Genomic DNA, 22,338 nt, shown 5'->3' on the forward strand with positions numbered 1-22,338 from the left:
AACTATAATGACAGAGAGGAGACTAGTAATTGCCTGGGGCCTGGGGAAGGGACCAACTGCACAGGGCACAAGGGAACTTTTTGGATGATGGAAATGCTCTGTGTTGTCATTGCGGTGGAGGTTACATGACTGTATTCATTTGTGAAACTCAATATACTTATCTTAAAATGGATCATTTTTATACCTTAATATAGCTGGAGGAAGTTTTGTAGTGTTTAATAAAATACCAATAGATAAGACATTGTTAACATAAGGTTTAGTTGCTAAGCAACATTTCCATGGTTCACAAGCAAAAGGACTTTTAAAGGAAATTTCCAAAAGCCCATAATCAGGAAAGAAAAGCCTGTATTTTTCTCCACAGGGTTGGAGTGAGATGGGCTGCCACGGGCGCGGTGCCCCGGCATCTGGGGGCACCGAGGCAGCAACACCTGCCCGGGCGGCCAGGGCCTCGCTGCCGTGGTAGCTTGGACTGGTTCATGTCCGGAGCTCACCCTTTGCCCAAAACCCCAAACATATTTTTTTGTTGCGAAATTTCTTGTGGATCCCTATTTTTGACTGAGAATCATTTGCTGTTACATGTGGGATGTTTTATTCATGAAATGCACAGTACCACTGAGTAAAGGAAGTGGTAAAACTGTGATACATCATGGAACATTTGAATTTGGTACTGATTCTATACTTTGGAAGTGTAACCATTGTATTTTATCTTTTAGGAACTGTGGAGTTTATTATGGACTCACAACACAATTTCTACTTCATGGAGATGAATACAAGGCTGCAAGTGGAACATCCTGTTACTGAGATGATCACAGGAACTGACTTGGTGGAGTGGCAGCTTAAGGTGGGAATATTTTTTCTATGAAATATCTGTCTTGAAACTACATTACCTTCCGGCCTCCAAAAAAAATGGTGTCATTTTGGATAAGGGTTCAATTCTTGGTGGTTATGATGAGGACAGGAAAATGGGAGGTTAAATAAAAGTGACACTCCATTTGATGCTATGACATTATTGCCACTCCACAGACACAGATTCCTAATCTATTAATTACCACCATTCCCCATTAGGCATGGGGCGGCCAGCAGGTGAGCTGCTGCCACTGAGCTCGTGACCACGTAGTATCTGCACTGAAGCCTTGTGCCACACCCTAGGCCACATCTGTCTGAGCCAGGCCGTCATTGGATTACAAAGGCAGGACGGATAGGAGCCCAGAGGAAATGAGCTGAGACAGAGTTGGGAAGGAAGAGCCAAGGGAATGGTCTCAACCAATAGGGTGGTCCGTGAGCAGGTGCTGCTGACCTACAGACTGTCGCCGGCCATGGGGTGTGAGCATGGGCACTCACAGTGCCTGCGTAGGGGTCTTCAAGGCGGTTTTCGCCTTGCTGTGACATGCCTCCTGGTTACAGAGGTTCAAGGCCACCACTGTTCCTGTGTTGTAGGTAGTGAGAGAAGCACTGACCTAGACCAGAGTTCCACAAAGCATATGATCTCCAATATTATTAATAATAGCTTAGAGTGGTTTTCCCTTTATTGAAATCATTGGGTCGTGTCTCAGCCTTCTTTTTTTAAATATAAAGAAAGTGTTTTAAGCCATATGAACAATCTTTTTTTAAGATTTTATTTATTTATTTTAAAGAGGGGGAGGGAGGGAGTCAAAGAGTGAGAGAAGCTTCGATGTGAAAGAGAAACACCAGTCACTTGCCTCTCGTACATGCCCTGCTGGAGAACCAAGCCTGCAGCCCAGGCATGCGCCCTGCCCGGGAATCCAATTAGTGACCTTTTGCTTTGTGGGGCAGCACCCAACCAACTGAGCCGCACTGGTCCGGGTGAACAGTCTTTTCTCTGTGAGATTCTTGTTTTTTTATATACTCTGAATCTAAATTGCTTTTTTCATGCTGTGATGCTGAAGTCTTGATTGTTTTGATAATTTTTGTCTTTTCAGAACTCTTGTGGACAATAATACAATGTTCCTTTTGCTATTTCCTTAGGGATGGTTGGTGGTTTTAATTGAGCCAAAAGATTCTTCTGGGCCTCTATAGCCTTGGGAGCTAATGAAAACCAGACACATCAGGCTAGTAAGTGTTAGTGGATGTCAGGAAAACTGTAGTGTGTTTAGAAACTTCTGGAAAGAGTGCTTATGGTTCCAGAATGTAAGGAAAAGGAAATTTTTTTTCTGAAGCAGTAACCCAAGAGAGTCCTGAATCTTGAAATCATGGAGATAAAAGGGTTCTAAGGAACATGATGCAGAGTTTACGGTTTGAAACAACATGCTAGAACGTCATCAGTTCAGTCCATTTTCCTTTTATTCCTTAACTGCCGTGGTTCCTGATTTTTTCTTTACATATTTAAAGCAGTGAAACCTTTGCTTTTGTTTTCTCCTCACCTGTATAGCTCAGTGTTATGCCAGGTTATTTAGAGCATCTTTCCCTGTATCTTTTGGTATCTCAGGTTGTCATTTTCTCATCTTGGAGGAAAAGTCAAGAGGAAAGTATGACAGCAAGTCCTCCAATAGCCTTTACCAAATTATACTAGTTAGAGATTTGTTGTATTCACGTAATGGCTAAGATCATCTTCATTATAGCAGTGATAAACAACAGTGGTAAACAACAGTCATCCGTTTGTAATCTGGTGCCATACAATATATATATAAACACAATAGAACTGAAAAACTATTATGTTCCCCTTTCTGAGGAACATAATGTTTTGCTTTATAGCTCACTTGCTGGTTAAAATTACAAATACGTCTAATGTCACACTTTACCCATAGCTTTCAATAGAGTCCTGAATACCAACTAATATTTACTATTAGGGAAAAAAGACTGATTTGTAACTGAGGGATAATGGTTCACATGAAAACTGAGACTACAGTGCCAGGAAGAAATCTTCTTTCAATTAATTGGGAAAAACACTGATTTTTGTATTTATAATTGTCAGCAGTTTTTCTGTATTCTCTATTTTTAACTTCTAGAACCCCATTGTAATTCATACTTTATTTTCAAGCTGCATCTATGTTTAAATGTCTTTTAGCTTTTGCCCAATACTCAAGGGAGTGGATAAAGTGATAATTTTTATTTGGCTTCATTGTAAAGTCCAAATGTACATTTTGCATAGAAAAGGGAAGACCACCGACTTGCCAGTCTCGTAGGTGCTTTAAGGTGGATTTTTTTGTTAAGAAGTACATACTCCTCTGTCACTAGGTCGCAGCAGGAGAGAAGATTCCTCTGAGCCAGGAGGAAATAACTTTGCACGGCCATGCATTTGAAGCTCGGATCTATGCAGAAGATCCTCACAATAACTTCATGCCGGGGGCTGGCCCAGTGGTGCATCTGTCCACGCCTCCAGCAGACGTGTCCACTAGGATTGACACTGGAGTCCGGCAAGGTAAACTGGACTTAACAAAAGGTCTTTTTGAACTTTTAGTGCATTATTATTTTCAGACAGACTCATTTCCCTGTGTCTTATGGAAATGTCTCGTATGTTTTAAAATAAAGTATTTAATTCATTTCCCTGTAATCTTTATTTTTTCCTTCTGGAATAGTTTCTTTTTAAAGAATGACTAGTAATTTAATTTTACTTGGTCAGGCCTAAGCAACAAATATTTTGTGTGTATGGTTTTATATTTTTCCTTTGCCTGATTCCAAAAATGATTTAAGGTGACCAACGTTTGCTGTGCCTAAGGTACTCTGCCTTCAAGTTAAGCTGGAGAATTAATATATAAACAGCATAAGCTAAACAATAATAAAAGAAATTTAAAAGTAGAAAAATAGCAGTACCAGAGCTATCACAGCTCAGCATGTGATTAATAGCAATGGTCATAACTAACAATTATTTAGCACTTATGTACAGGTGCTGTTCTAGGTGATTTTTCTTTCTCTAAAGGCTCCTTTAACCAGGAGAACTACCCTGTGAAGTAGGCATTTCTGTCACCCCCATTTTCTAGATGAGGGAACCAGGACACAGAAGATAAGTGACTTGCCCAAGATCACCCTTGCAGCTGAGATTCAGCCCCCGGCAGTCTGGCTCCAGAGTCCTGGCCCTGGGCCTCCACTGCCTGTTGCCACCTTGACTTTGGCTGTAAAGAAGTTATGGCATTTCTCAGGACTGGGAAATAACCTTAGGCACTGTTTTAAAGAGGATGTCTACAGTGGATTGGAGCAGGCAGATTTAACAGCATAAAGAAAAGTGAAGAGAAGAGAACTGAACTAAGGTATATTTGAAGAACTGTAACCACGCGCTTGTCTGAGAAAATGGCTCAGGGCGGTAGGTAGTTGGAGGTATGGCTAGAGGCGGGCTCGGGCTGAGAGCAAATCATATAGGGTCTCAAAGGCCCCACTGAGGAATTCAGGCTTCTCAATGATAAATTTGCCACATTCTGGTAGCTCTTGGCTACACCACACATAACAAGATCTGGTAGTAAATTTTTACCTTAACAGCAGAACATCTTGGAAAGAAAAGAGGACCCTTGCAACAGAAAAGAAAACCTTGTGTGGCAAGCAGAGCTCGTGTAAATTTAATAAAGGTGCTTACAGGATAACAAGTGTAACTCTGAGAAGGACTCCCGGGTTCACAGCTTTGAAGATTTTTATTTGTCTTATTTTTAGAGAGCAGAGAAGGGAGGAGAAATAGAGGGAGAGAAACACTGATGTGTGAGAGAAACATCAATCAGTCGCTTCTTGGCACACACTCTAATTGGGGACCAGCCCGCAACCTAGGCATGTGCCCTGAACCAGCATCCTTTTGCTTTGTGGGACAATGCTCAGCCAACTGAGCCACACTGGTCAGGGCCAGGTTCTCATCTTGACACTGGGAGTCAAGTCCAAGTCAGTCCAGTCCGAGAAGCATCTCCCAACACTCCTGTGTTCCCTGGGCCCCTTGTGCATTCCTCTGACATTGCCCTCATGATATTATCTTACGGTACTCTGTTCCTCGTCTAGTTTCTCCATCAGATGGTAAGATTCTTAAGGGAGGGACTGTCTTCCATGTTATATTTGTAGCACTTTGCGCAAGCCTAGGCCTAGAAAGTGTGGAGTATGTGTTAGTGGTAGGCGGATGGGTGAATTTATAAGGGAGTGTAATCCAGCCCCTTGATTTTGTATATGAAGGCCCTGGGCTTCAGAGGGCTCAGGTGACATGCCAGAATCACAACAAGGTTCTAGAACAGGAGGCTTTATAATATACCACATCCTTTTGCCCTGAACTATTTATTTTCTAATCAGCAATTCAGATTCTTGTTCTCTAACTGTAATAATAATGATAGCTGCTATTTGTTTATCAGCTCAGCCAGGAATGGCCCTTGGCACATCATTGTCAGTCCTCCCAACAACTACGGGACAGAGGAATCATTGTCTTTATTTACCTGATGAAGACAATCGGGTGGAGGGAAGGGTGTGCCATGGGCAGAGCGATTGTGATATGAGAGTTAGAGGGGCTTCGCCCTGACTTGCGAGGGGAAGGGAGGCTGGGGAAACCAGCCCGGGAATCATTGAATCACTGTTGTGGGGTCTGCTGTTCTCTGGTGGCCACGCCCGCCTTGGACATTTGCTAAGTTTTTAAATCCCTGTGAGATTCAGTTCCCCATGAATAAAATGGTAACAATACCCATCCTGCAGTGGTTCCTGAGAGTTAAGGGTGAAATGTACATAAAGCCCCAGCAGAATGGCTTGCTCGTCATGCTCTATCCCCAGTGTTTTGACTCGGAGTGGTTTTTGTGGTTTTTCAATTTCAGGAGATGAAGTGTCGGTGCATTATGACCCCATGATTGCGAAGCTGGTTGTGTGGGCCGCAGACCGCCAGGCGGCCCTGACAAAACTGAGATACAGCCTTCGTCACTACCATGTGAGTGACCTGGGGCCATGCGGGTGGCCCCGCTGCTCTCTGTGTCTCTGTAGCCAGGTGTGTCTGTCACAACTGGTCAGCCCTTGTCTTCATCAACTTATTTCCACCAAGTACCCATATATCACTAACAAAATAATTTTACCTGGGAGCAGTCCTCAGGGGTTTGAGGACTTCTCAGTTTCAGCCAGAAGAGAGAGATTGCAGGCTGAGCCTGTTACCGTCAGTGTTGCACTTCAGTGAAATCCAGCAGCAAGTTCCCCCTCATCCTGTGAATAAGGCGAGCTACACGGTGTGGCCTACTGTCTGGTGTTACTGTATTTTGCTGTGTATAATGTGCACTTTTTTTGCCCAGATTTTTTTGAGGGAAAACGGATATGCATTCTACGTAGGCATAATGATTACATACCATGGGTATAATAACCCCATGTATGATACACACAAAATGTGAATGCGCATTATACATGGCAAGATATGGTATTTCTGCAAAGGAAAATAATTTTGTTTAGTACCCTCAGTTCGATAGTTTGGCACTTTTCCACAGCACGTTAGTTTTCTTGATGCAGAAAGACCCATACCAGCTGATTTAACTTCGTGGAAGGATTTCCTGTTAACCCATGATATTCTGATTGTTCTACATTATTGCTTTGATCAAACCTCTGATCTCTGTGGTCTTACCCGCACCGGCCTCCTTGCCGTTCCGTAGGTACGCAGCGTGGGGTTGCGGGTCCCTGTTTTCTCCTCCAGCACGTTCTTCCCCAGGTAGTCACAGGACTCTCGTCCACCATCCCCAGCCACCGCTCACCTCCTCAGAGCCCTTACAAGGCTGCCCCGTTTAAAAGTGGGCCCTTTGCTGTTCTCGGTGCCCTTAGCCAGGCTGATTTTTCTTCACACCACCTGACATTGTATTAAAATTTTGTTTACAGACATTGTTTATTTTCTTTCTCTACAATGTAGCTTTGTGAGAGTGAGGACTTTGTGTGTTTTGTTCTTCACTGTGTTCCTCAGTATGTGGATCAGGGTCTGGCACCTGAAAGGTGCTCAGTGTATGGCAAAGGAATGAGCGGGTGAATAAATGAGTGAATGAGCCCTGGCTGGTGTGGCTCAGTGGATTGAGTGCTGGCCTATGAACCAAAGGGTGGCTGGTTCAATTCCCAGTCAGGGCACATGCCTGTGTTGTGGGCCAGGCCCCCAGTTAGGGGCATATGAGAGGCAACTACACATTGGTGTTTCTCTCCTTCTCTCTCCCTTCCTCTCTCTCTAAAAATAAATAAATACAATCTTTTTTTAAAAATTTAAATGAGTGAATGAATGAACAAACGAACAAATAAACTTGAGGCTGAGATAGCTTGTTTTACGCCTGATTTCATTTATTGGGTTTTATACCTTTTTAATTTTTATATCAGTTTGTCAAATTCGGATTTTAGTGTTGAAGGGAAGCTCTTTCAAGGTCATTTAATCCTACCCCTTCCCCAGTGTAGTAATCCTGACCTCTGTTTTGGGAGTGTTCTGAGTGGCAGGTCTTCAAAAATTGCATATAAATCTCATTTAAGTTTCTTAACATTCATGACTTTCCTAACCTGAGTCAGTTAAATGTCTTCTCCACGGTACCTACACTAACAGCGTTGCCTGCAGCCTCTTTATCGTAGCAAAATGTAGTTTTTGGTGTTAAGTCTAGGTATATAGTAATGGTGAACTGTTTTTTTTTTAAAATTTGTTTTGTTTTCCTGAGAGTTGTCCATAGTAGAAAATACTTAGTAAAAGGGGCAGAAGCCATACAGTTGTTTTTCTGAATGTGTTGTGTCCCCACTCACTGGGGACACGGCTTTGTTCTCTTTCTAGATTGTTGGGCTGCACACCAACATCGACTTCCTCCTCAGCCTGGCCAGCCACCCGGAGTTCCAGGCTGGGAATGTGCACACCGACTTCATCCCTCAACACCAAGACCAGCTGCTGCCCAGTCGGAAGGCCGCAGCCAAGGAGTTTTTATGCCAGGCAGCTCTGGGTCTCATCCTCAAGGAGAAAGCACTGTCTGATGCTTTCAAAATTCAGTCACCAGGTACAGAACGCATTTCTGTCTGTCTCCTCTGCTTGTCGAGATTTTTATGAATTGTTACTGAACATGCTTTTCCTTCTTTATGCTGCACTTGCCTCCCTTTCCTTCTCTCAGTGTGTGACACCGTCCTCTGCTGATGTGGTTTCTAGGATGAGGTAGAGCTCTTCACATATTCTGGATGCACCCCATAAATGCTTTGCAGCCCTTTAAATATAACTTAGCTCACCACCTAACAATGCAGAGATGTATGTCTTGTCAACCAAACACTAGTTCTTGCGACAGCCCATGCTGATCCCTGCCAGCCTGGTCCACTCACCACTCCTTGTGGCCGACTCGTAGCCCGTGTGCCTGCAGCAGCCCCCGGGTCCTGGAGGCTAACGACAGAGCACTGGGGAGACTCAGATTCCCGTAGGGTGCCCGTGACTTTTGTTCAGTTATTTCCTCTTCTCTTTATTCATTCCGCGGTGAAATTTCTTACAACTGAAGACCTAGGTACTTCACGGTGTCACAGAACCTGAGCGCGGGAAAGACTGCGACAGAGCCGCCCTGACTGCTACGTGGTGCGTCCTCACGTCCCTGCTAAGTTGCTGCCCAGCTGCCTGGTGCCTCCCGAAGCTGGAATTCGTGATGAGACTCCATTAGCTTATTACATTTTCAGCCAGTTCTCCTTTAAAAAGTTCTTCCCTCTAAGCTGAGCAAAATCTGAGCTCTCCCAAACTTGCTCCATCATGTTTGCTTAAGGTAACTCTGACCTTTGGAGCAAATAGGGGGAAAAAATGAATCTATTTATTTCTTCAATACTGTTAGGATTAATATATTATTATAAGGTCCTATATTAGGATCATTAATTTCTAGATTCATTCAAGAAAGTTACATTGAAAGCTTAAAATACATAGTTACATCTTTAGGAGATGTGTGTCCTGTCCTCATTTTGTCCTGTTACATTAAGTGAAATGCATCTAAATGTGCCCCTGATGTTGACCCTAAGCCTGTAGCATTTTTAAACTGGAGCATCCTCCTGCTTTCACCTCTTTAAAAAAATACATAACCAGCACAGACAGGGACTTCAGAATAAATCGCTTCGATGTAGCTGTGTTGTAGCTTCTGGGTCTCGTCCGATGGAGGGCGCACACCCGGGCCTCCGGAGGCTGCCCCGGCAGCGTGGGAGAATAGCGCAGGCCGGGCGCGAGGACACTAGTGACTGGCGGAGACCTGGGCGACCTGGGCGCCGCAGCCCATGGAAAGGGCTGCCCACTGCGCAGCTTGTGCCCCCAGAGGGTGATAGTTTAGGCTGCAAAGATTCTCATTTTTAAGAGGAGTTGGGATTTTTCATATGAAATTTCCTGAGATGTAAATCAAAATATCTCATTTAAATGTAAAGCAATGAGAGGAGCAAAGAAAACATATAGGGGCTGTCAGCATAAGAGCTGTTTTCTGTTTTCTTTTGCAAGACGTAAGTTTAGTAGGCTTGATGTTCATAAATTTATTGTTGAATTTTCTTCTAGATCAATATTCTCCTTTTGCATCCAGCAGTGGAAGAAGACTGAATATGTCTTACACCAGAAACATGGCTCTTAAGGATGGTGAGAACAGTAAGTAATGTTTCATTAGAAGAGAAATGTGCCGTATAGAAGTACATCACAAATACCTGGAAACCATGGATTCAGCCGGGCCACATTCAGTCAATTGCATTTTTTTTTAGAATCCGTGACCTAAACATTGAAAGGAATTATTCCTGAATGATAGACTTGATTGGCTGTGGGTGGTAGAGTTAACCATTTTTATTTTTCTTCATTCCACCTTTTCTGTATTTTGTAAATATTCTAAAAATAGGTCGTAAAACTTACATTAAAAAATGACTGAAATGAAATTTTCCAGAATTTTAGTGAGGACACCATTGGGTGGTGAGATATTTTGTTTTAAGAGAGAGAAGGCAGGGAGGGAGAGACAGACAGACAGACATCAGTGTGAGAGAGACACATAGATTGGTTGCCTCCTGTACGCACCCCGACCAAGGATTGAACTCTCAATCTAAGCACGTGCCCTGGCCTAGAATTAAACACCTTTTGGTGCTAAGAACGATGCTCCAACCAAATGAGCCACGTGGCCAGGGCTGGTAGTGGGTTTTGAGGCTATCTTTTTTCCCTCACTTCTTTGCACTTTCTGTACTTTCTTTGCTTTGCATTTTTCTTCAGTAAGAATGTATAATATTACTTTTATTTTTTAATTTCTTTTACCCTTCCTTCCCCTCCTGAGGATGTATTATTTTTTTTTTATTGATTTTGAGAGAGAGAGAGAGAGAGAAACATTGATTTGTTGTTCCACTCATGCATGCATCCTTGGTTGATTCTTGTGTGTGTCCTGACCAGGGATCAGACCTACAGCTTTGGCACACAGGGACGACGCTCTAACAAGTGCGCTGCCGGGCCAAACTGTAGTACTTTGAAATAAGGAAAAGCAATATCTAAAGCTACTCCAAGGAGGGAAGATTACCCACTACTCAGGCAGTGTTTCAGGTGGAAGTGGGTTACTAAAGAGCTGTGATTTATTAAGTGCCTTATCACATGTAATTTTCATCTTGATGACTTGATAGAGGAAGTCACTGTCACAGCCATGTGTGAGTGAGGAAACAGAGGCACGGCAGGTACAGTAACTTACTCAAGGCTAGGAAGTAGCAAAGCCGTGATTGACACCTCATCTTTCTGACCCTGATTCCTGTGCTGTTCCCACCTTTTTCCCAGTGGCAAATTGCTTTTTGATTGCAGACTAATTCGAGTAGGCTCAGGGTGGGGGCCGCTTTATTATACGTGGAGAGGCTGATACCTAAGGCACAGGAGTTTATAAACTTTTGGCTGGACCAGTGTACCAGAGGGACCAGAATCATGTGAGCACGGGGGCTGTCTCCCTCTGCCACAGTGCAGTTTGCATGGGAAGGCAGAGGGATGCAGAGTCAGGGCTGGGAGGCCTGGGTAACCATGAAGGTGAGGTATCAGTGAACTGTGACAGCTCCATTAGAAAAACGTGCCTACCACATAGAACAGCATCTTCCTGCCAGCTCCTCACAGGACCCTCCCCTTCACTTCAATTCTGTGTCAGTGTGCACTCCTCAACAGATTCTTTGTTCACACAAATCAGTTGGGTTACAGCTCTTTAGATACCTTGTCATCCTGAGCCTAGATGGTCATTCCCTTAAGTGCACTAAGTACTTAGAGAGAGAGTTTGCAAGCATCTCTTGTAGCAGTAGCATTCTGCAAACAGTTGAGCTATCCATTTTATGTTGGTGTATTTATTCACTGTATCCGTAAAAAAAAAAAACCGACCTCCAAAATACAGAAGTATCTTACTGTAGACTAAATATGCTAAATACAAGTATCAGCAGAAATAAAATTTTAGTGGCCTCTTCAACCTAAATTAAACGGAAAAGTAGCCTGTGTGACTGTAATTCAGATGAGCCAACTGTGTCATCTGGGATGGATCTTCACTAAGGCGCCAAGCAGTGTTTTGAATTATATTGCATTTCTTGGGATTTTTTTTTAATTTAAAAAGTAAATACGCAATTGAAAAGCCAACATGATCACTGTTTACTACTTCTTCTTGGCAGTATTTTTCAACAATAATCCAGGTCAGAATGTAGCAGCTTTCAGAACTGTTGTGCTAACCAGCAGCGCCGTGGTTGAACAAGAGAGTGCACCAAACGCGGATTCTCAGGGCCGGAAGCATTTATGAATCTCACGTCAAACCGGCTCTTAATGATCTCAGGGAGAATGACCAAGTACTTTACAAAACCAAGACTTGAAAGATACTCCCTTTGTTACTAGTGGCCACATCTTGCAGAACCCTGCCCTGCCCTCAGTAATAAGATAGTAGCCAAGATTTATTGTTTGGTATATGTTAGATATTGTGGTAAGTGCTTTCTGTGAATTATTTCCTTTGCATTTTCAGAACAGGCCAATGAAATTGGTGCTGTTTTTAGTTTCAACTTTATAAAACCTTTATAAAAGGCTCAGCGAGAATTATAATTTCCTTAAAATCACACAAAAAGTCATGGGTAGAGTCAGAATTTGAACTCACTTTAGGGTTCATGTGCTTACCTAACACTGCATCATGCTAAACTTTCAAACCTTGTTAAATATGTAAGAGAATGTTTGAGATTCTCTTGTGGGGGTCAAGAGATATCTAGGGGAAGGAGAAACAAGTTGGGTTTACTCTGTAATATATAAAAGAGTTTAGCCCTGGCTGGTGTGGCTCAGTGGATTGAGCATGGGCCTGTGAAGCAGAGGGTCGCTGGTTTGATTCCCAGTCAGGGCGCATGCCTGGGTTGTGCGCCGGGTCCCCAGTGGGGGACATGTGGGAGGCAACCACACATTGATGTTTCTCTCTCGCTCTTTCTCCTTCCCTTCCCCTCTCTCTAAAAATAAATTAATAAAATATTTAAAAAATAAAAGAATTTAGACTTTTTCTGGCAGTGTCTTTACTATGATTCTATTGGCATTTATGTCACTTCAATTCTTTTCATATTTTATAAGTTGAAAGAAAACTGATCTAGGGTAATTGGATGTATTTTCTCTTAAAAGGGGTTAAACGTATTGACAAGATAGATTGTGGAGAAGTTTTATTCATTTATACATTCAATACAATGTCCTTGAAGAAATAGATATTCTGAATAATGTGAAGAAGAGAATAAAGATGTCTTTGTCCCTATATTTTACTCTTAAGGAGTTTACCACTTGGCAGAGGAGAAGTATGTTTGTTGGGAAGACGGATGGCATAGTGGTTAATAGTGCAGGCTCTGGACTCGGCCAGCGTGGGTTTGAATTCTGGCCCCCGTGTGTTCCGTGGCTCCTGGGTGAGTCACGGATTCTGTGTGAGCATCGAGTGTCCTCAGCCACACGGGGGCAGGGTTGTGGCCATTGCTTCCTCGTGTTATTGCAGATATTAAATGACACAACACATGCAGAGCACTCAGCTCACTGGATGGCACATAGCAAGCAGTCAACAGACACTAGCTGTCATCAGCATCATCATCATTATTATTGTTAAGCTATCCCCTTGCTACTATTGAAAGAACAAGTAGATATGTATGTCACATGTTAATTGCAATAAAGTTGGTTGCAGAACAATATGTATAACAATGTCCTATGTTTATAAAAAGCAAATACAAACTCAAATATGTATTTCGAAAGGTCTGAAAGGATTCACATGTTCAAGTGTTGAACAATACTTACATCTGGGCAACAGAGAGGACATTCAGGCCTTTTAAACATCTGTATTTTTGCAATCTTTTAAAAAACAACTGATAAGGAGAAAAAACACTCCATAATACACTGGATGAGGGGAGAATCCTAATGGTGTTTAAATGCAGAAGTTGAAATGTACAGAGGAGAGAGGATTCATTCCACCCAGACAGGCTCTTACCAAGTGAGCACGACGTGAACCAGGGGTGAGGTTTCAGTTGGAGGGGCGTGAGCGAAGTGAGGGGAAGGGTGGAGACACACAGGGAGAATATTAATTGGCCTGTTTTCCTATTTGTTTGGACACAGGGATATGTAATAAGAATGGTGGGAAATAAGTCAGAGTTTGGTACTCAATACAAAACCAAGTCCGGTACTTTGAATGTGATAGGAAGGTTCTAGGAAGGGTTGAGACAGGCAGCAGGAAGCCCTGGAAGGTCCTCCTCAGAGCTGGCCAGGCCTGAGGCTGTCTGTCTGAATCAGGGTGGGGCAGTGGAAAGGAAGAAATGAGCAGGACAGGTATTCAAAGGGAAGAATTTGGTGGCTACAGGTGGCTCTTGGAGGTGGAAATCAAAGGAGAAGGCAAGAATGACAGGTTTTAGACCTGGATGACAAGGCAAATAACATGGCCAGTCATGGAGCTTACAGGTCGGGAGGGAAAGCGGGCGGAGGCGGGAGGTGACTTGTTGGACCCACTGTATGGACGGCCCATCAGCTGAGAATGACCAATCAGAGTTCTGGAGAAGGAAGGTCAGGGCCGGGAACAGATTGGAGCTGGCAGCATCAAAATGATGGGTGAGGTGTCAGGACGAGATGAACCAACTTTGGTCTGCGTTCTCTACCCCCCAAAATTTTGCTTTCCATCTCCCAGGATCATCGTCAGCCAATTCTATAGTCACATGATAATGTGAATATGTTGAATGTGATACTTGTATAAGTCTGCTGCAGTTTATAAAGTACTTTCACATTGATGTAATATTGCTACTTTCATACCCAATGTGTTGAATGGATCAGAAAATCAAGAGTCAGAGTTTTTAAATGAGCTAGTCAGGATCACAGAGGTAATCGTGCCACACAGGTGGCAGATTTGGGTCTCAAACCAGAGCTTCTTTTTCCCAACTAATTGCATTTTCTATATAACACCACGGCCTTTCTTACAGAGGGAAAAATATCTAAAGTAGCCTACAACCTTTCCATTTCTGAAAAAGAAAAGTTTGAAATTCACTTATATTGAAACCTGCCTAATAGGTTTGTTGTTGTTTTTTTAAATCTCCATTGCCAGGGAGTTAAGAGATGTTGGTGTTCCTGATAGTTACCTTTAGGTTGAAAGTCAGATTTTTGAAATCTCAGTTACTGAGTAAATGAAGGTCTTCTAATTTTGTGTCATTATTTTCCCCCTGAAGATGTGTCCATAGCTGTAACATATAACCACGATGGGTCGTACAGCGTGCAGGTAAGCCGTGCTGGTGTTTGTCTGCTGTTCACAGCTGAATCTGACCTCTCTCAGGCTGCGTGTTGCCTTTTACATTCCCAGTTTCTCTTAAGCCATTGAAGGTTACATCTGTAGTTAGGAGAATTCGTGTGCTTTTATTTCAGACCAGTTTGGGGAAATGACCGCCTCTACAATTCCTGATTGTTTGGATGTGGTTTCAAACTTTGCAAAAAATAATAGCTTCGAATCAGACGCCCATCAGGCCCCTAAAGTGTGTGGATATATAGTCTCATCTAAAGCAGCAGTTCTCAAACTTTTGAGGCTCAGGAGCCCCATACATTCTTAAACATCATTAACACTCCCTAAATTTTGCTTGTGTTTGTTATATCTATTATTTTAGTGTATTTTAAAAGATAAGTAACATAAAATTTACCATTTTAACCATTTTTAAGTGTACAGTTTGGTGGCATGACATTCACATTGTTGTGCTACCATTGCCACCACCCACCCACCGCACTTTTCTCCTCTTGTGAAACTGAAATGCGATACCCACCAAAGGGGAGCACCACACTCCTCCCTGCCCCAGCCGCTGGCAGCTACCACCCCACTTTGTGTGTCTGCAAATTTGACTGCTAGGAACCTCATATAAGTGAACTCATTTAGCATTTGTCCTTTTGTCACTGGCGTGTTTCACTTAGCATACTGTTTTTAAGTTCTTCCATGTTCTATATCATGTGTCCAAATCTCCTTCCTTTTTATGGCTGAATAACATTTTATTGAATGTACGTACCACACTTGGTCTATTCATTTATCTGTCGATGGATACTTGGGTTGCATTCACCTTTTGGCTGTTGCAAATAATGCAGTGAACATAGGTGAACAGGTATCTCTTTAAGAGCCTGTGTTCAGTTCTTTCCAGCGTATATCCAAAAGCAGAATTGCTGGATCATAAATATGGTAGTTCTGTTTTTAATTTTTTAAATCCTTATCTAGGGATATGTTTATTGATTTGAGAGAGAGAGAGAAAAGGGAAGGGGGAGAGAGAGAAACATCAGTCGGCTGCCTCCCATACACCCCCAAAACAGGGATCAAACCCACAGCCTAGGTATGTGCCCTGTCCAGGATTGAACCTGCAACCTTTTGGTGCACAGGGCTATGCTCCAAGCAAGGGAGCCATCTGGCCAGGGCCCTTTTTCATTTTTTGAGGAATTACCATACTGTTTTCTATAGTGGCTGCATGATTTAACATTCCCAACAACAGTGCACAAAGGTTCCATTTTTTCCACATCCTTGCCAACATTTATTTTGTTTTTTTCTTCTTTGTTATAAAAGCCATCCTAATGGCTATGAAGTAGTATTTCATTATGGTCTTGATTTATATTTTCCTGATGACTAATGATGTTGAGCTAACTGGCTATTTGTATATCTTCTTTGGAGAAATGTCTATTCAAGTCCTTTGCCCATTTTTTAAAAAATCAGATTGGTTTTTTGTTGTTGGGTTGTAGAATAAATTGAGACAAGTTTAATTTAAACCTGAGAATACACACGCACACATTCCGTTGCTGCCAAAAAGTGATAACATTATCATGTGTCCTGTGGTCTCTAGGAAACTCTACTGTGTACTTGTGAGAAAATGTGGGTTAAAAAGAACATATAACACTAGTATTATTATAAAATAGTTTGATTTTGTGGACTCCCTGAAAGGACCTCAACAGATCCACAGGTGATGCTTGGAGAATCTTCAGTCAAAAATGTTTTGCTAGCCCCCAATTAAAAGAAGTCCATTATACTGGCAAAATGAAATGCAGAAAGGGTAAAAAAACAATGTGCAAACTCAACCAAATTCCTATAGTAAGGTACAAATTCAGAGAATAGAATAAATTCTTTTTAATAAGAGCTAAGAGACTTCAAATCTGCAAAAATGGTTTTATCAATGATTCACTTCAGATTGCCCAACACTCTGAGACACATTGGTTTTCTTTCCCTGAGATTCAGAAAAATTATGGGAAGTCCCTCTCCTTTAGTATATGAGAATTATAATTCATATTGGTACCTCTGGTTGGTTGGTTTTTCCTTTTTTCTCTTTTTAATTTTTCAGTTACTGTTGACATACAATATCATGAGTTTTAGGTGTACAACATAGTGATTAGACATGTATGTAACTTACCTCATGTAAGTTACTCACTGAGGACCACCTCAGTGAGTCTGGTGCCCACCTGGCACCATACTTGGCTAGTACAGTGTTATCGACTACATTCCCTGTGCTGCACTTCATTCCCTTTAAAACTAACTTCAGTGCCCTAAAGCTATCTGGAGAGCCTTCGTGTCATTCATTATGCTAAAATTGAGTATTTTGTAATATTTAAAATATTAAATTTACATAATATTGGTTTGGGGACCCCTTTGGTCCCTTGACAAATGGTAACTTGGCAGATTTGTTGTAATCTCCTCATGGTACTACACTCAGAAATTTAGGACATGCCATTGTAAATTTTTAAACAAAATTGTTCCCAATCTAAACTTTATATCCTAAGAATTTTACAGACTTTCAAAGGGCTGTTTGAATAGGTTACAAAGTTGCATAAAATGTCACATTTAATTTAGGATAGATGAAAGCAATGTATAAAAACCTGCAGTATGATCTATTTTATCTTAGCCTATGTAACACATTTGAGAAGAATAGCCACAGGGCTTTGACACTTAACATTATGGAAATTAAGATGAAAAATAGAAGATTTAAATCAATTTTCTGTGGGTAAGGGAAATTTCGTTTGACTGTATACGTAAGAAAACATTCTGTATACATAAGAAAACATTCTTTTGCTAGCTGTCTTGGAGATTAAGTGTGAAGTCTCTGTTCTTTGGCACTCTCACTCAGAGTGAGGACATTGTGGTCAATCTGCAGCTAATGTGTCTTCTTAAATCATAACTGAAACCATAAATTGGACCTACTTGCTGGTGAGATAAAAGAAATACCATCCAATTATGTGGTTCTGACTCTTTTTATTACTGACTTTGGCGCAGTAAAACTAAGCTTGACTTTGGGTACTCAGAAATGAATACAAACATGTAATATATACTTGACTAAATTTTAATAATTTTGCGTAATTTGATTTGTCTGTTTTACATGTATCACTATTCACCCTTGAACTTTTGTAGCATTATGAGTGCTGTGAATATGTTATATAACTGTTTTTCTTTGAATCATCATACTGCTGTTTCTATCTAGAATATTTTGTTTATGAATCTTAGGGGAAAAGTTTCTATATGACTTTTTTAAAAAACATTTTACCTGTTAACTTTTGAAACTATTAATAATAAAGAATTAATTCTGATTTTATTAATTATGTAAGGTTGTTCATTTATTTGGATCTTTTCTGTTTTTTCTTTTTTGAGATTGAAGATAAAACTTTCCAAGTCCTCGGCGACCTTCTTAGTGAGGGAGACTGCACTTACCTGAGATGTTCTGTTAATGGAGTTACTAGTAAAACTAAGCTAATCTTCCTGGAAAACACAATTTACCTATTTTCTGTGGTAAGGTCTCTTCTTGTAATAACACTGCTGGGGTGTGGGAGAAAATTGCTTGACCAGAGGCAAATAGAGCAGAAAGATCCATGACCTTCAGTCACTGCTGTGACTTTTCTCTGTTTCCCTGTGTGTTTTTGCCTCATTCCTGCCTTCTTCTATTCTTTTGTTCAAATGAATTCTCATGGATAGATACTCACCCGTTTTCCTCCTTTAATTCTGAAACATGTCCTGACACTCTTCTCATCAAAGACTGTCTGATCCCTGCTCAGTGGGACTGTTCTCTCAGGGATGTGATGCCTTCGCACTTGCCCCAACCACCGTCCCCCTGGTACTGGAATCAGGGGGTTTGGGAGAAGGTAACCACTGGGAGAGGTGTCTAGACCAGGTGTCCCTCGTGGGCAAAGTGTGAGGGAAGAAGAGGGGTGCGTTAGTGGTGTTCTCCTGGCAGATGGTAGAGACAGGCTTTGCATGGAATGGTTAGGAGTTTGTCAAAGACCTTAGTGTTCTACACGGGCAGAAGAGAGAGAGTGGATTATCAAATATACTGAAGTCTTTTCAGAATCTTGTCACATTTGGGAACCATCTTACAGATCCCAGTCCTTAGGGATGAGTTGCCCATCGTATTCAGGTAATTAAACCACTGTGTGTCGAGTCCGGGATGATCTCACTTTACCAGGCATTCCTTTCCACGGTCAGTGTGCTGCAACCACATGCTGGTCGGGCCGGTGTGGTGAGTGGTGAAGAGCATGAGTTCTGGAATATGCAGCTGCTTCGATTCAAATTCTGGTCTTACCCCTGAGCAGCTGTGTGACCTTGGGCAAGTTAGACTCTCTGGGCCTCAGTTCCCTCATCTATAAACAGGAATGATAGTAACACCTGCGTCGTGAGGTTGTGATAATTAATGACTCTATATAATATATATGTATTTATAAACTGTACATTGTATAAATATGTATTGACACTCGTGTTATCAGTTCCTAACTTAGACTAAGCACTTGGCAGTGGGGGTGCTACTAAAAATGCCTTCCGGGCAGTGGTCCTCTCTTACCAACTGTTATATAGTTTCTTTAATTTCCTTGGAGGCACGTCTGCCATTCCTGCTGTGTAACGGGAAACCAAAATGAGGGGGTTTAGTAGTTTGCTCAAGGTCACAAAGCTAGGTCAGAACCCTGCTATTAAAGATGACTAACACGTGACAGCTAGCGTGGAAACAGTCATTACCTCAGTATGTTAGTGGAGTTGCAAGAACGAGATCTTGATTTCATCTCTGGTGTGCTTCTGTTGTATAGGAAGGAACGGTTCAATTTGGCATCCCAGTCCCCACACACTTGTCCTCAGTGAGCCGGCAAGGAATTCAGGGAGGCTCCTTAGCTCCCATGACTGGGACCATCGAGAAGGTAACCAAGTGGTGTATGTGGGGTGGTGTCCAATAAGGCCTGATAATTGTCTTTGTTGAACTTTGGCATATATATTCTTTCTCTCTCTCTAAATCTTCTTCATTGGAAAGCATCCATTTCAAGAAACCAAGAGACTCTATGATAGATTTAAGGTCTATATTACAGTCTTCAGTGAAAATACCCATCTACCTAATTTATGATAAGCACTGTTGTTTTTGAAAGTGGGATTTCCATCAAAGTATAATTTCAATTGTCCTTTTATTATTAAAATAGAGTATTCACCAAGCATTAGTCAAAAGGGCTGTTTTTTAATGTTATGTTTAACAGCAAACAATTTATCATGAAATAATGACATTTCCTCTGATGCACGTAATCCCATCAGTGTTAGACTCTGAAAGGCTGGTGTTGGTGAAGGACGGCACAGCTCGGTGCTGAGCGCGGTCTGTATTCAGAGTCGAGATCCCTACTGACATACCCTCCAGTGGTAAGAGGTCAGCCTCTTTTATAAACTTGCATATAGCCGAGTCTCCTCAAATGCATTTAAGTCATAAAAATTCAACTGTATATTCTTGGGGACCCCCCCCTTCAAAAAAAAAGAAGAAAACCATTTAGATAGTTTGAGTGATGCACCAACCATTCCCCCAGAAATGTCTGCCTCAGAGGCAGTACGAGCTAGGAGACTTCGCTCTGCCTCTAACTCACTCTCTCAGTTCCCACAGGCCTCCCGTGATGTGGGCATTTCTGCGTAGCGTGTGCAGCAGGGGCTTATGTTTAATTAAAGACTCATGTTTTCCCCACAACTGGCCCTGAACCCAGACCACTGATTTCATCTGACACAAAAGTGTCGCCCACCATCGAGTCATCTGGGGGACTTTCAAGGCTGTTTCTCATTTTTCTCAATTTTGGTTCTACACATTGACTTTAGAGCTTAACTCTACTGTGTGATGTTTCCAGACACTCCTCGATAAATAACCACATTAACCAAAGCAACAAACAAACAAAGAAACAGTGGGACCACATGGGATATAGTAGCTCATTTGTACATGTAAAAAGGGAAATAGAGCTATTTGCCTGGGGTTGCCAGTAAGTATAATTTATTCACATGAAGATTGTCTATACATTTATTACACTGGGCCATGAGGACTCGAAACCCTGTCCCGGACAACCTGAAAATGAGAGAAGCAGGCCAGGCTCTCTGCTCTGACTATGCTGAAGACATTTAGGTGTAGTTCTTCCTTGGTGGTGCTATGTCTTATCTGTACGTTCATGAAAAAAAAGGGGGGGGGGTCTCAAGACATATAAGACCTAGTAATCTGATTCCAGGAAAACTAGCTGGCTTGAGAGGAAGGGGTGGGGAACCAAGTGGTGCCCCCCACTGACTATGGGGCCAGCAGTGCCAGGAAGGTCTCCAATTTGTGCATTTGTGTCTTTGGCAGACAAGACAACTGCAGACTCATACTTCTGATGCGTACATTTATGTATCAGCTCTGTGGACCATGAAGGACCCCTGTGTTTTCAAGTATTAACCTATCACTCTGAATCTCTAGGTGTTTGTAAAAGCTGGAGACAAAGTAAAAGCCGGAGATTCTCTAATGGTTATGATCGCCATGAAAATGGAGGTAAGTGCAGCATGAGTGCAGTTGCCATGTTCGCTTTGGGAGATATCAGACCTGCTTGTTCTTTTCCCTTGTGTAGTAAGTTAGCAGCATTTTAAATATTGAGAGCCATGGATTGATGAAGCGTTAACTGCAGAAAAAGAAACAAACCATTCTTCTCCCTCTTTAACTTTGTCGTTTTATCACTTGTCATTTGATTCTGAAATTATCGGTAGCTTACATTCAGACAGTAACCCAACTGAATATTAGCTATGGGTCTTTTCCAAGGCCAACCCTAGGGTACTAACTATCAGTATCAAAGTGAAAGCTGCAGTCCTACTAAATTAGCTGTTTAGGTTTTTAGGTGGCTGGAAATTGTAGGCCAGTAGTTCTCAGACCTGGCCACACATTACAGTCTCCTGGGGGCTTTTTAAAAACGACTTCCTTATACCAGTTGAACCAGGAACCCCAGAGTAGGGCCCAAAGATGTGCTGTTTTTCAAAAGTCCCCAGGTAAGAGTCTACTGTGAATTTTGGGAACTTCACCCTTGAATGGCTTACAGGTGTGTCAGCTCCCAAGCACACCACGAAAAGGTTTTTTTCTCTGTGTACTGTGATATGAAAAACATTGAAACAACTGGCCTCATGTTTTGGTTGTGTCTGACATCCCTGACTGGCCGTGTGCTTGGTCCTCGTCGTATCACAACCACTGTGTGCTGCGTCTTGTGTCTCGGCAGCACACCATACGGGCTCCAAAGGACGGCACGATCAAGAAAGTGTTCTACAAAGAAGGGTCTCAGGTGAGCAGACACGCTCCTGTAGTCGAGTTTGAGCAAGAGGAATCTGACAAAGAGGAAGTTGAATAAACTCCCATCAAAGGAATGGCCAGTGAAAAGTATCTTAAGTATAGTATCTACAGCAAAAAGAGAAAGTGCCTTCCTGCCAGCAGTTTTACTGAATGATTATATGATTATGTTAAACACTTTCACATTTGAGAATCAAGCACTTGGGTCACAAATAATAAATTATCTTTAACTATTTCATACAAATAAAATTGAGTTATACTTTTTTTGTTGGAAGCTAATATGGCTGGTTTGTGTCTCAGTCTTTATACAGTGAATTTGGGAAGCAACTTTATCAGAAAAGAATGAAAGAGGAAAGGTCATTTAACTAAATGAATTATTTTCCAGTTACAATCATGGTAAAGATGACAGTCACGTATTTCAGAGGCAGATGACATAGAGCTAAACTCAACCCAAGTTTTGTTTTT

The 22,338-nt window shown here is 41.9% G+C and overlaps 1 protein-coding gene across 1 annotated transcript in view; it reads left to right on the forward strand.

Moving 5' to 3' along the window:
- MCCC1 (methylcrotonyl-CoA carboxylase subunit 1) overlaps positions 1–22,136 on the forward strand; it is a 59,188-nt gene extending 37,052 nt beyond the window's left edge. Inside the window, exons 10-19 of the mRNA XM_037154848.2 lie at positions 714–841; positions 3,196–3,379; positions 5,724–5,833; positions 7,673–7,889; positions 9,392–9,478; positions 14,521–14,570; positions 17,946–18,083; positions 19,367–19,474; positions 21,022–21,093; positions 21,806–22,136. Coding sequence (XP_037010743.2) covers positions 714–841; positions 3,196–3,379; positions 5,724–5,833; positions 7,673–7,889; positions 9,392–9,478; positions 14,521–14,570; positions 17,946–18,083; positions 19,367–19,474; positions 21,022–21,093; positions 21,806–21,934 — 1,223 coding nt within the window. The 3' untranslated portion in view covers positions 21,935–22,136. The remainder of the gene's footprint in view (positions 1–713; positions 842–3,195; positions 3,380–5,723; positions 5,834–7,672; positions 7,890–9,391; positions 9,479–14,520; positions 14,571–17,945; positions 18,084–19,366; positions 19,475–21,021; positions 21,094–21,805) is intronic.
- The last annotated feature ends 202 nt before the right edge of the window (positions 22,137–22,338 follow it).

Source organism: Artibeus jamaicensis, unplaced genomic scaffold (assembly GCF_021234435.1).
Source record: "Artibeus jamaicensis isolate MK-2021 breed Jamaican fruit bat unplaced genomic scaffold, CSHL_Jam_final scaffold_474, whole genome shotgun sequence".
NCBI lineage: Eukaryota > Metazoa > Chordata > Mammalia > Chiroptera > Phyllostomidae > Artibeus > Artibeus jamaicensis.